This window comes from Vulpes vulpes, chromosome 3 (assembly GCF_048418805.1).
Source record: "Vulpes vulpes isolate BD-2025 chromosome 3, VulVul3, whole genome shotgun sequence".
Taxonomy (NCBI): domain Eukaryota; kingdom Metazoa; phylum Chordata; class Mammalia; order Carnivora; family Canidae; genus Vulpes; species Vulpes vulpes.
In genome coordinates this window covers 137,571,617-137,586,518 of record NC_132782.1, presented here as the reverse complement: position 1 = coordinate 137,586,518, position 14,902 = coordinate 137,571,617, and the positions used below count along the sequence as shown (strand labels likewise).

Here is a 14,902-nt window from a genome sequence, read left to right as displayed (position 1 = left end):
CCTCTACTATTCTTCTTTCTTGCTTGCTAATTTTCATAACATTTAATAATCTTTAAAGTTGTTTAGATTCATGCATTGTATTTAGTGGCCATGTCTCTTCATCTCCTTCAACCTGAAATGGCCTTTCAGTCTAACATTCATGATCTTGACATTAAGATTATAGAACAGTATCTTGTAGAAGATGCCTTAATTTGTCTTGGTGATGAAATGCAGGTTACAAATCTTTAAGAATATCATGAAACTGGGGGCGCCTGGGTGGCTCAGTTGGTTGAATGTCTGGCTTCAGCTCAGGTCATGATCCTGGCGTCAAGGCCCACATTGAGCCCTCTGCTCAGGGGGAAGCCTGCTTTTCCCTCTCCCTGCTGCTCCACCTGCTTGTGCTCTCTCTCTGTCGAATAAATAAATAAAATCCTTAAAAAAAAAAAAAAAGAATTTTATGAAAGTGGTGGTGTGTTCTTCTCATTGCATCCAATCAGTAGGCATGTGATTTCATTTGCTTCAGTACTGATGATTTTAACCATTTTTTAAAGGATTTTAAGTAGTCTCTACACCCAACGTGGGGGGCTCAAACTCACAACCCCAAGATCAAGAGTCACATGCTCTACCAGCTGAGACAGCCAGGTGCCCCTGATCTTTTGTTTAAGGTAGTATCTGGCAGGCTTTTCTACCATCAAGTTACTTTTGCCCTTTTTAATTAATAAGTGTTTTGTAGGGAGATATTTGAGACTAGGTCAATATCCCATTCTTCATCACATTATTTGTCCATTTATATTAGCATGGACTCATGGTTTCTTATTTTATCCAATGATCTATAAACTATTATTATTTTTTAAAAGATTGTATTTATTTATTTATTCATGAGAGACAGAAAGAGAGAGAGGCAGAGACACAGGCAGAGGGAGAAGCCGGCTCCATGCAGGGAGCCCGATGTGGGACTTGATCCCAGGTCTCCAGGATCAGGCCCTGGGCTAAAGGCAGTGCTAAACCAGAGCCACCCGGGCTGCCCTAAACTATTATTATTTATTTTGATGTTGAAATTATTCTGGATTTGGCCTGTGGGAGCCCCTTTAAGCTGGTTTCTGTGTCTTTTGGATACATCTCAGCTCAACTGCCACCTGGTCTGAGAGGACTTCCCTGATGGTGCTACCTATACTCTTTCCCAAGTTATGTTTTAACTCACACATGCCCTATTTGTATCCATGGCAACTAGAATTACCTAGGTTTCCATGTTTATATTTTATCTTCCCCAGCTAGAATGTGAATTTTTTGAGGACACAGACTTTATCACTGTATCTCCAACACCTAGAATAGATACTCGATAATCACTAAATTAATGACTGAAAAAATACATAATCCCCACTCTTAACTTCCTGTCATGAAAGAAATGCTAAGAAGAGGATGGAGTTATGGAAAGAGCATGGACTGTGGAGCCAAATATTTTTATCCTAAAAAGTTGTGTGATTTTGAGTCATTTACTTTATCCCGAGTTTGTTTTAGCTCTCCTTTCAGATAGCCTTCATAAGTTTACACTCAACAACTATAGATTGATTTGCTTCTTGGTTTGCTTTTTTTCCCCAAAATCAAAAGTGTATATATTTATCTACTGATACAAGATAATACCATAGCCTAGAACTTTCTGCTCCCTTTGAAATTGCTTAGGTTAAAAGCCAGCACCTGTAAGACTTGGCTTCTACCTTACACCATACATAGAAATCACTTCATAATGAATTATATGGCCAATTATGAAACTAAAATAACTAAGTTTCCAGAAAAAAACAGGAAAATACCATCATGACATTGAGAGAAGAAAAAATTTCTAAAACAGGGGACAGAAATCACTAAACACAAAAGATTGGTAATTAGTTAAAATTTAACAAAATCTGTTTATCAAAATAAATCCCCAAATCCCAAACAGAGCCAAAACACTTCTTAAAAAAAACTGAAACAAAACAAAAATTTGCCATTATTCTGGCCTGTTCCTAATTTGCCAGTGTTTGACCTTGAACTAAGACCAACATACTGACCAAAAGTAAGAGGTGTGTTCACCATGAATAGACATGGAGAAAACTTAGGCCACATACTACTTGGGCTACATATGATTCCAACTATGTGACATTTTGGAAAAAACAAAACCACAGAGACAATAAAAGGATCAGTGGTTGCCAGGGTTGGAAGGGGGAGGGAAAAGGAAGAGATGAGTAAGTGGAACACAGGAAATTTTTAGGGCAGTGAAACTGTCCTGTATGATATCATACTGGTGGATAGATGACTTTACGCATTTAACAAAACCCATAGAACTGGGGGGCCACAGTGTCTCAGTCGGTTAAGAGTCTGACTCTTGATTTTGGCTCAGGTTATGATCTCAGGGTCACAGGATCAAGCCCTGCATCCAAGTCCACGCTCAGTGGGGAGTCTGCTGGAGGATTCTCTCCTCTCAGTCTGCCTCTCTTTCTGCTAGTGCATGTGCTGCTATAGATAAGTAAAATCTTAAAAAAAAAAAAAAGAGACAACCAAACTATACAAGTGCACAGCACAGAGTGGATCCTAATGTAAACTACTAAGTTTAGTTAATAATGTTTCAAGACTAGTTAATCAATTCTAACGAATATACCACACTAATGCAAGATATGAAAATGGAAAACAGAGGAAGTGGGGGCATATGGAAACTGTACTTTCTGCTCAATGTTTCTACAAATCTAAAACCATGCTAAAAAATAAAGTCTATTGATTAAGATAGAATTATAAAGTGAGATCAGGATTGTTGCTTTTTTGTGAAGTGATAATCCAATATGTGTAAAAAGTAACTTTTTCACTCCTGCATTCACCAATCTGTGAGTCTGTCATTCTAATTTATATACTTCCAGCAATAGGTGGTTTTCAGTGTTTAAAGGAAAAAAAAGATTGACTTCATAGGATTCAGAAAACCCAAAAGGCTAAGTTTGTTAAAACCTTAATTTTATTGTCTGTATAGTTAGTTAACAGTCTGAAAGAAAACTCAGTGTTATCAACTATAAATGTGGGTGATACAGTATATCTAAATTATTTCTGATTCTGAGTAAATTATTTTTAAATAAGAGTAACCACATATCAAATTTTAATTAATGAAATGAAAAGCCTGCTTCTGCTTTTTAACTTCTTTAAATGTAATGCCACTGTTTTCTTATGCCTTGCTGAAGGTGAAACATGCTTCCCATAATCCTCAGAAAATGTTACACTACAAAAATTATCCAGGCTTAAAACAAGTTCTAAAGCCAAAGGCCGATCTTCTTTGTGATTGATAAATACATGTCTATCCAGAAATGCAACTTGATCTCATCACTTGAAGTAAGATTTCTATAAAAATTGGTACATGTAAAAAAAAGTATTTTAGATATTTATTTCCTATTGAAATACTTGAAACTTCCAAAAAATAGCACTGTAATTCAAAAACTCTTGTTGTTAATAGCATAGTCCCACCTCTGCTTTTTCAAATGGAAATATATGAGACATATATCAGGAAACAGGGAGATTATAATTTAAATAAAACCAATGACAGCATAAAATTTATAAAGGTGTAAAACTAGTCAAACGTTGTTATATAGTAAAAAAGACAAATGAAGCCAATGGCCCACTTGTTCCAGACAGTATTGAAGACAGGACTGGCACATATACACACACAGACAACATTTTGTTCTAGTTATTTCAACTTGTACAGTGGTCCTCACTGAAAGAGGATGAAAAGTTCAGAAAAATACTTTTAAAACCTCACCAAATTACGTGTAATAGCAGGTTTTTGCTGAGATTTTTTTTCTGTAGGAATGAAAATGATAAGATTGTGAAAATCCTAAGAAAGTGGTATTAATTAATAAGGTTAATAAGAAACGTATTTTGGCAAATTGAGATCTTAGGTGGCTCAGACTCCCTTAGGTGCTCCTCCACATCAGAAGGGGACTCTGTAAGTGTCTAGCCCAAGTGAGTGGGAGGTTCTTTTCAGTACACTGGTAGTTTTCCTGTCAGTGACTGGATTTATTACCATATAGATATAGCTTAGTCTGAAAATTTACTGAATAGTCGGAAAGGACTATTAGACTATGAAAATTCTAGTACAAATACACTGAGATATCATTCCCACCCTAACACTCTATTCTCAAATAGAGAAATGTTCCCTATTAAAGTTAGTCTTAAAAAATGTGAAAACACTCAATACTTTAAAAATGGAAAGAATGGAAAACAATGAAAAGTACATGATCAACATGATGTTCTTTAGCTATCTAAAAGTATGCAATTCTTTGGTTCTAAAAAAGTCTTTTTTATAAAGTAGGCTTCCACTGCATTTTAAAAAACATATATCAAATGTTAAGTCATTACAGTAATTTTATAAAAAGACTGATAATCTTTCAAATATTTTTTGTCATTATTAAAAAAAATTAAGAGGCTGCAAACTGTCATTGATGCGAAACAGCACGTGACCTCAAGGGAAGAAACATCTCACTAGAGTTTCCACAAGTTCCTCCTTCTTCTAACTGCAGCTCTGGTGGCAAAGGAGGAGCCCCAGGGTCCCCAGGCCTGGGAAGTGTAGTTGAAGAGAAGGTGGGATTTTCAGTTCTGCCGACTTCTAGGACAGGCAAATTCAGTGAAGACTCAGTAGAAAAAAAAGGGGCTGTGCTGGATTCTCCTTCTGGATGGTATATGACAGTGGATGCTCTCAGTTTTTCAGAGAAATTACTCTCATCTGAATTTGATCTAGAGAAGTTGTTTGTGGCTCCATCTGGAAAAGGTTCACAGCTGCTACATTTCAGTCCTATGATAAAATTATTCAGATGTAAATGAAAAAGTAACTAAAAAAATTAAGCCCATACCTATCTTGTACATTTTTAGAGATTACAAGCTGGCTACCACATAACCAAAATTTAAACAGCAATTTATAAATTCGGTCATAATCCATTTCACGTTTCATTTGCTTTTCCCAACCGCCATGAAGTGCACCATTATTTTTATTTCCTAGATAAGGAAATAGTCTCAAGGAAGCTAAATGATATGCTATCATTCAAATTTAATTTGTATACTTATATACTTAACCACTGAATGACCTAGAAAATATTAAGTAGCCCCTAAAATTTTTCATAAAATAAGAAACAGCTTTCAAAACTGCTATTCTTTAGCATTCTGGCACAAAATACATTACCTAATAAAAAAACAAACTTTAAACGGACCATATGCTCAAATTCTGAGCTAAATAATACCAATTACGGATTCTTGAATCACAGGGTGTTAGAAGTGGAAGGGATTTCAGAGGTCCCCTGGATAACTTCTCACTAGTATAGATGAAAAAAGAGAGTCCCCAAATAGTTAAGTCATACCCAACCTTCCAGAACCACTTCCTGGGAAACTGAGAACTATAACCCAGGTCTCTTCACATTAATAATGTCCTGGTTCTCAAACCTAACAGTCTACTTAAATGACAGTGGTTGTTCTGATCAAAGAATTTTACCATATCCAATGGGTGTAGCTAACAATTAGCCTCAGGGTAAAAGAATAAGCACAAATTCTATCTTTCTGTTAGTCTTAGCAAATATTTTTTTTAAATCTTTTTTTTAAAATTTTTATTTATTTATGATAGTCACAGAGAGAGAGAGAGAGAGAGAAAGAGAGAGAGAGGCAGTGACACAGGCAGAGGGAGAAGCAGGCTCCATGCACCGGGAGCCCAACGTGGGATTCGATCCCGGGTCTCCAGGATCGCGCCCTGGGCCAAAGGCAGGCGCTAAACCGCTGTGCCACCCAGGAATCCCATTAGCAAATATTTAACATGTCTATAGGCACAGAATCTCCTGACTTGAGAAATTTTATGTAAAATCTGCAAAATCTATAAAGTATATTTATAGATCATTTTTTCCCCACAGCTGTTCAACTTCACAATACCTTCAGCATTTCTGATCTATGCTATAGAAACTATTTTCTTAAATATGGCTCAGGAGGGGAGACTTCCAATGTGTCCCAATATGGACTTACAGAGTTTCTTAAGGACCTAAATTACTCCTTTCTGGATCCCCAGTGCCTAGAACAGCTGGAGTAGAGCTACATCACATGCACATTTATCTCAACTGCCTAGAGAAAGGCACAGGGAGAGAGATGGGGTTTGTGGGGAGAGGAGGATTTAAACAGTAGAGGCAATTCTGTGTAGTATTCCAATTAGTGAGTGTGTGCTCCGGGGTAAGGGTGAGACACGGCAAGTGAATTTGCTATGTCATTCATCAACCTCGCCTCTCTCATGACAGACTGAGTGTGACTCTAGTGTTTAAAGCTATGGATAATTTACATAACACGATTCTTACAAACATATGCCAATCGCTTCATTCTGTGATCAACTGGTGGAAGAACCATTACAGTTGGACTTATTACAAATACTTTGCCTTATATATTTTTCTTCATGTGTTATGTGCATTTTCAGGGGTTACTTTTGAATAGACTGATCTTCTATCCTGCAGACTTGAGAAACAAACTCCTATGTACACCAGGATTTCATTTTTGTATAAATGGTATTGTTAAATGAATATAAATACAGAACATTGAGTGATATTCTAATCTTCCAATGAAACGATAGGTTAAAAAAATGTAAATCAAATGTAATCCTGAAGCTGAAACTTTTTGAATAAAAACAAAATGATTTCTTGATTTGTTTTGTATTTTGCTTCTAAAAGCATTGTTACATTTAAACGAATTCTTGGACACCAAAATATCTTACCTTTCAGATGTTCTAGTTTTATATTTCTAAGTTTCAGCACTTCATCTGTAATCTTCTGAATCAGGAAGTTCTGTGTTTTTTCTCGCCGAATAGATTCAACCAGTGTATCTAGTCCTTTGGGGTTTTCTTGTAAATAGTCTAACAATTTTCCAGCCCTTTTCCTGCTTGATGTTCGGCAAGAAATTTCTTCAGTGTCTTCTCTACTGAGTATTTTTTTTGCACGTAAGTGATCAAAATGTCTCTCAGCTATGATTTTTTCACACAGGTATACACGCAGATTTTCTAAAGCCTGAAAGACATAAAACTGTGCTTCAGTGCTTTTTTTTCACCCTCACTTGAGGGAAATCACAGGTGACTGATCATTAGTTAGGAATCTTAATTGGTGAGAGAAAACGTACTGAAGTCAAGAGGCTCAGGCCTACTAAAATCCATGTTATTAAGACGAAGGGCCAAGTAGACAGAAGTAGGTCCCAGACTAAACATTCCTTGCAGCCTTTTTTTTTTTTTAAGATTGATCGATTGATGTATTCATTTATTCATTTATTTATTCATTCATGAGAGACCTAGAAAGAGAGAGTCAGAGACACAGGCAGAGAGAAGCAGGCTCCATGCAGGGAGCCTGATGCGGAACTCGATCCCGGGTCTCCAGGATCAGGCCCTGGGCTGAAGGCAGCGCTAAACTGCTGAGCCACCGGGGCTGCCCTTCTTCTGTCCTGTTTTAATCTCATCTTCACACCTATAAACCAAGGCCACGCTATTTAGAGAAGGGAATAGGTCTAGAGCGCCCAGGTCCACGGAAATAAGGGAGGTATGCTCAGGCCTCCACCTTCAGGGGTAAAGATGAGGGCAGAGGCTTCCATACATTTTAGTTACCATTTAACATGGAATCCAGGATTAGTCAGGACCAAAGAGGATAACTTAGTGAGGTCCCATAATTTATAACCTTCTCATGTTTATTAATCTTTCATTTTCCTGGGATACCTTGGTGGCTCAGCGGTTAAACGTCTGCCTTCGGCTCAGGGCGTGATCCTGGGGTTCCGGGACCGAGTCCCACATCAGGCTCTCAGCATGGAGGCTGCTTCTCCCTCTGCCTATGTCTCTGCCTCTCTCTCTGTGTCTCTCATGAATAAATAAATAAAATCTTATAAAAAAATTTTTCCATTTTCTTAGAGTAAAACCATAGAGTGTCTATCCTAGAGTATGAATGTCTTTAAAAGAGCATAACTATAAGAGCCCTTAATGTGTCTATCTTTGGAGTCAGTTGGAAAGACTATATTCTAACTCAGTGAGTCAGGGGGTAGAAGGAAGTGGGTGCTGGGTGGGGTGGGGTGGGGGAGTACACTAAAGCAATAGTGAATGTTGGAAGAAATTAAAGAGATGAAGAAAAGGAAATCACAGAAAACAGGCTTAGATCTGAGAAGTGCCTCAGGGGGCTTAATGAGCAGACGTGGGTCCCACTAAATAGCATTAATAATTTGATGCCAATGACTGTTTTCTAGCTCTCCTACTTACTAGATATGTGATCTTGGGCAAATAACTTAACTCCCTGGGGGCCTCCGCTTCCTCATCTGAGTATTATGAGGAATAAAATAATATATGTAAAGTACTTAAGAAAGTGCCTGGTACATAGTAACTGGTCAATAAATGTTAGTGATTAAGACAATGATGACTAATTTGACTTATATTTATCACGATGAGCTAAAGGCAATGGAAGATCTTAGAAATATTTGAGTACATGGTGGCACAAAAGTAGGCTGGGTGAAGGGTCCCTATAGTTCTCAGTCCACTGAGCTCCCACATTCATTTATTTGTTCACGCAACAAACTCTTCATATATCTAAATACCCAATATGCCAAGTGTTGAGCATACAAATATGAACAGAACTTGAATCCTGTATGCAAAGGGCACACAGTCTAGTTGGAGAGTATCTATCAAACACAAGCCAATAATTATCATACAATGTGCTTATAACCCAGAAAAAAATCACAAGTATTAGGGAAGTACAGAGTAAACAATTAACTGTACCTCCTCCATGATCCGGGAAATTTAGAGAGGGTATACTTGTAGTATGAAGGTGCACAGAGGAGAATACTAACAAGTCTGGGGTAGTTGGGATGCAGGGGTGCATGTGACACAGTGGTAAGAAATTAAGCTTAAGGAATTAAGCTTAAGGAAAGGAAAACAGGTTGTATTATGGAAGAGTTTTTATAACATGTTGAGAAACATATGTTTCCCTGTAGCCAAGAGTCAAAGTGTTTATAAATAAGAAGCAATAAAAAAAAAATAAAAAATTTTGCAGAGGACTTGGGGGAGCAAAAATTGGGAGACCCATAAGGAGACTGACACAATATTTTACATAAGCTATGTTGAGTGCATGAATTTAAGCAGTGAGGATGGAGGGAGAGAATAGATTTTAAAGCTGAACTCCTTGAAAAACCTCATTTGCTGTCATCTCTACTACTTACATACTGATGATCCCCAAATTTGTGTATGTGATCAAGACTTTCTCCACTTAGACATCCCAAAGCTACTTGAATCAACTTGTCTAAAACCAAATTTGATATCTTTGCCTGTCCTTTCCATTTGATAGTCTTCACTCATTTGGGAGTACCACCATCCAGCTGATCATGCGATAAACCTTCAACTCATCCTCGACTTCCTCTCTTTTGCTCCCTTGCCACATCTGATCACCTACCCACCAAGTCCTGCCAACTTACCCCTTGTATTTATCAAATCTGCCCCTTCACTTCATCTTTATCATTAGCATTGCCTTAGCTCAGGTCTTCGTCATACGCTGCAGGGACTATTAACAAACAAGACACCTAGCTGTACTTCCCATTTTTTCCCTCCCATTCAAATTTCTCCTTCACACATCTATCAGATCTCCCAATTTTTCAAGAGAAAATGAAAATCTGGAGTGGAATTCTACTAATATTGAAATGTTGTCAGTTAATTTTGTAAAAATTTAAAACAGTGTGTTCCACCAACTTAAAAGATAAAGTTCCTCAACTTTGGCAGAATAGTAGAGAGGTCAAGAGTATGACTTTGGATAAGGCCAACGTCAGTTTGGATCGTAATTCGCCATATACTTCTGTAAGAGCTGGGGCAAGAAACTTAAGCTAAGCTTCAGGTTCCTTATTTGTAAAATAGTGATAAACACTTACCCTGCAGAACATCTAGAAGGACTCAGTAGGACAATGAGTATGAAGGCTTGACACAGTCTCTGATACACAGTCAGTACACAATAAGTAACAGGTGTTTGATAATAGCAGACAGGGCACTTCATAGGATGGATCCTGCCTCTGGAGCTTAATCTGTCACCACCTCTAACTGTCCTGGTACTTTGTGTTCTACCTAAAACTGTTTGTCACTGTGTAGTTGTTCTTGTTGTCACTTTATCTGATTTTCTCTTCTCATACCCTAAGTCCCTATTTATCATTTATGATTCAGCACAGTGGTCACCTCCTTCAGGAAGCTTTGTTTAAACTCCCCAGAAGGAATTAGGCACTCCTCTCTTCTGTCCTTATAGCACCCTGTGCATATACTTCACTTTTCTACATACCACAACTATACTTCCTATCTCCCAATTCATTTCTACTCTGTATCATTACTCTTCTCAGCCACCAAGAACCTCGTCACTGTCAAATCTCATCCTCATTTGTCTTCATTTTACCTCTCAGCAGCATGGACACAGCTGACCACTCCCCCCTCCTTGAAATACTGGTTTCGTGAATACCACACTCCCCTGGCTCTATTCCCATCTCTGTGGCTATGACCTCTCATTTAAAAACAAAAAAACAAAAAACTCCCCTATGATCTCCCTTTTCCCTTCTAGCTCTCAACTTTCTACGTGAACTCACTCAATCCCACAGCTTGGATCTCCTTTGTGATCTTCAGATTTGTAGGTCTAATTGCTGATCTGACATTTTCACTCACCAGATTGACTCTACTCTCTTTCTCAATTCAATCCATCACCAAATCTTAACATTTCTATTTCAAAAATGCATCTGGAATCCTCCTGTTCCATCCATTTCTACTGCTTTCCCCCTGATCCAAATCACCATCAGCTCTTAACTATATTAATTCCATGAATCTCCTCACTGGTTTCCCTCTTCTTACTTTTGCTCCCTTCCGTCCATACAATAGGCAAAGGGATTAAAAATATTAACATAGTTCTTCAGCAGACCCCTACTACACTTGAGAAAAATCCTAATACTTTATTACCATTTGTAAAATCCTCCATGATCTGGCTCTAGCCCAACCTTCCTAACTTCTCAGAGCACCCTCTGCCTGTTTCCAATTTCCCCAAGTCACCAAGGTCTTGCCTGTTTTAGTTCCTTTACAAACTTTACTCTGCCTAGAGGATTATTGCCCCAGTTCTGTTATATTCTTCAGCAACCAGTTTATATGTAACCTTCCCTGGCTGTCCTATGTCAAGTTGATTCTCCATGCTACTGTCTCAATACCTGTTTGTCTCCTTCATAGTACTTACCATAATTTGTAAGCATATATTTGTCTTCAACCCTAATGACCTATATGTTTGAAGCAGGCAAAAACCACATATGTTTTGTTCAACTCTGTATATCCTGCACTTAGCAGAGTGTCAAGTAGATAGTGTTCTAGATGAATGCAAAATTCATTGCACTTATTCTGTAATTTGCATTTATTAATTTATGACTGTTGCCCTCCTTCCAGGAAATTAAGCTCTTTTCAAACTGGGATTGCGTCTTAATTTCTAATTTTCGAATTGTTAGAACCTCACAGCAGCATGTAATCCAAAAGATGAGGTAAACAAGCTGATGGGGGCAGGGGGAAGGGAGGAGCATAGTGAAAGAGTGGGACTTTCCAGAAGGCTGGGTGGTGGCATACTATCCATCAAGACAGAGAATATAGCAAGCAGCTTTGGGGAAGGGATGATAAAAAGTTCAATTTCTGACAAGATGAGGAGTGTACAGAACATAAAAGTAAATTTCCAGTAGATATTTGGAAACAAGCATCTAGAGTTGACAAAGAAGGAAGTGCAAATATTTGTATGATAATTTTAAGACCTTCTGAGGTCATCAACCATTTTGAATATAGCATGAAAAAAATCTCTAAGAAAAAAATGTGCACATACATTTTTTTCATAGACCTCCTGAGACCCCTTCATGATTCCCCAAGATTATGAATTGCTGAGATAGCTGTAAATTGAAATCATGGAGATGGATAGTATCAATGAACTGACAGGGAAAAAAAATGAATAAAGACCTGAAGACTGGGGGATCCCTGGATGGCTCAATGGTTTAGTGCCTGCCTTTGCACAGGGTGTGGTCCTAGAGACCCAGGATGGAGTCCCACATCCGGCTCCCTGCATGGAGCCTGCTTCTCCCTCTGCCTGTGTCTCTGCCTGCCTCTCTCTCTCTCTGTGTCTCTTATGAATAAATGAAAAAAAATATATATATATATAAAAAAAGACCTGGAAGACACTCTTCACAACTGTGTTTGTGTACAGGTTTTATATTTATGCCCAACTGTTACCTCTCCCAGCACTGCTGTAAAGATTAAATGGGAACATTGCAAATTGTGTGACAAAGATTTTGGAACACCACAGGCTTAGCTCTTTTTTTTTTTTTAAACTTCAAATTTATTATTTTTATTTTTTATTTTTTTAGGAGAGTCACAGAGAGAGAGAGAGAGAGAGAGAGAGGCAGACAGAAGCAGGCTCCATGCACCGGGAGCCCAATGTGGGATTCGATCCCGGGTCTCCAGGATCGCGCCCTGGGCCAAAGGCAGGCGCCAAACCGCTGCGCCACCCAGGGATGCCAGGCTTAGCTCTTGAAGTGCATGGTTCCACTGGCACCAACTTATATAAGACAACACTCATTTATTCTGTGGTAGTTATCAATGTCCTGGTTTTATCTCGACTAGAATGTAAAGCAGAGGCCAGATTATCTTTCTTTCTTTCTTCTTTTTTTTTTTTTTTTGTATCTTTCCAGGCCCAAGGACAGTGCCTTCCATATACTAAGCGCTCCATCTGTATCGCTGAATGAGCAAACTAAGGCACAAATCCCTGTCATATCCAGTTTCCTTCTGCTAATGAGTCATTCCAATTGTCATTATGTAATTATGAGTGCAGTGTAATAAACCTTTCAAGGGATAAAAGGGGGGAAGCATTTAAGGTAGACCAACATCTAAAAAAGCTGCTGTCTTGTCCAGTTCACAAATATGATTCTGTATTAAGTACTGCAGAACTCATTTTCTGTTGGGTTTCTGGTTTTAATTAGAAATTACACGAAGTATTTTGGGGGTACTCCTATAGGTCTCACGTGGCAAAACAAGTAATTAAAAGCAAAAGAAACAAGAGATACCTCAACAAATAAGTACTAAGATTTGTGCAGTTCTGCAGCATCCAAGCAAAAGGGCATAATTTAGGTACTGAATATTTTCAGCATTTACCTGTAAATTAATTTTCGGCTACACCCACCCCCCAATTTAAATATGTGGGCGTTTGCTTACTAGGGGAATTCCAGGTTGTGCTTTCAGCTGTTGAGCTTCCCCCAACCCCCCTTTATAAAAGAGTTTCACATATTTGCTCCACTGCTTGGAGCCTTTCACGGGTCCAGCTGTCGCTCCAGGTTGGGCCAGCAGCCTAGGGAGTGTGACTCAAGGCGGAACCTGGGCAGTCGACTCCCAACGACGCAGCCCCAAAGCGCAGGGGTGGGGGTAGAGATCCCCGGGGGAGGAGTGGAGAGCCGGCAAGAAGCTGAGTGCGGAGAAACGCTCCACTGGACAGAGTTTCAGAACCCAGCGATCTAAACGTGGATTCACAGGTCACGAGGGGTCGCTTCCACCAAGGTCCCCCGGGCGCCGTCCTGCAGCAGCGCCTGGACCTTGAGCCCCTCGGACCCCCGCAGGCTCCTCTCCGGCTCGGACTCCCACTCCGCGTTTCCGCTCTCCTCGCCCGCCCACCCGGCCGGGCCTGCCCCTGCCCACCCGCGACCCCCGGCCCTCGGCGGCGCCCGGGCAAGGCTGGCTACTCACGTCCTTCTTCACTTCGGTCAGGTCCTCCTCGGTGAGGGACGGCGCAGCGGGCTCCATGGCGGAGGAGCGGGGGAGCGCCTCTTCCGGGTCCGGGAGCTGCGGCGGCACCGCCCGGCCAGGCAGGGGACTCGGGCCTCCGGGTGAAGCGGCGACAAGGGCAGGCGGAGCGGGTCGAGAGGAAGAGGGCTGCCGCTTCCAAAACAGAGGGGCTCACGGACGAGCCCGTAGAGCTTCCGGCTCCGCCTCTGGGGCCGAGGGCGCCGCAGACCTGGGCGTCCCCCAGCGGGCTCCGCTCTGCGCTCCTTCCTCTCCCGGAGGCGCCGGCGCAGGCCCCGCCCCCCGACGAGGCGGGGCTGGCCGTGGGGCCCGCCCCCTCTCAGCGGGAGCCAATCGCTGCCGGCCCGGGGCCCGAGCCTGGCCCCGCCCCCCGGCCCCGCCCACAGCCCCCGCGCGTCCTTTGCCGGGAGCGTTTCCGTGGGTGGGGCCCGAGGCTCCTCCCGCCGCAGGCCCCGCCTTTGCGGACCGTCCCCCCCCCGGGCTCCTCCCCTTTCCCCAGACCCCGCCCCGCAACTTCCGGCCGCTGCCTTAACCTACTGAAGTTGTGGGGTTAGATACCCGCCTGCTCGTACGCGGCCCGCGGGCAGCTCCGCTGCAATAGTCAAGACTTTTTTTTTTTTTTTTTAGTCAAGACATTTTTGAAAGAGAAAAACCGCCTATAATCCCTTCATTTTAACACTCAATTTAACGTCAGCATGCTTCTTGGTCACTTTTTTATGATCCTGTTTCCTTATTTGTTCCATCTGTGTGATGAAGGGATGTCTACCTTACATCCCTTATGGGGCTGCTGTGAGAATTAAATGATATGTAAGGTTCTCAGAGGTACTTGGCATACAGTATGAACTCCATTTATTATCTTTTACTACCCAAACACTTATTGAGTCCTTACTAATATGTCTTAGTCATCTTATCTTAGAAGAATTATATTTTTGTGGGGGAGACTGATAAGCAGACAACTACTCCCAGAATGGTATCTAACTACTAATGGAAGTTATGCAGAACAACATGAATAATGAAGAATGGGGACACCTGGGTGGCTCAGTGGTGGAGCATCTGCCTTTGGCTCAGGTGGTGATCCTGGGGTCCTGGGATCCAGTCCAGGAT

General features: G+C 40.8%; 1 protein-coding gene across 1 annotated transcript; it reads right to left on the bottom strand.

The window, feature by feature from the left end:
* Window positions 1-2,938: 2,938 nt before the first annotated feature.
* BCL10 (BCL10 immune signaling adaptor) lies at window positions 2,939-14,090 on the bottom strand. Its single transcript, XM_026004808.2, has 3 exons — window positions 13,742-14,090; window positions 6,722-7,010; window positions 2,939-4,780 (listed from the first exon to the last, which is right to left on the bottom strand). Exons 1-3 carry the CDS (start codon window positions 13,796-13,798, stop codon window positions 4,425-4,427), a joined length of 702 nt encoding a protein of 233 aa, XP_025860593.1. The 5' UTR covers window positions 13,799-14,090; the 3' UTR covers window positions 2,939-4,424.
* Between the last annotated feature and the right edge of the window lie 812 nt (window positions 14,091-14,902).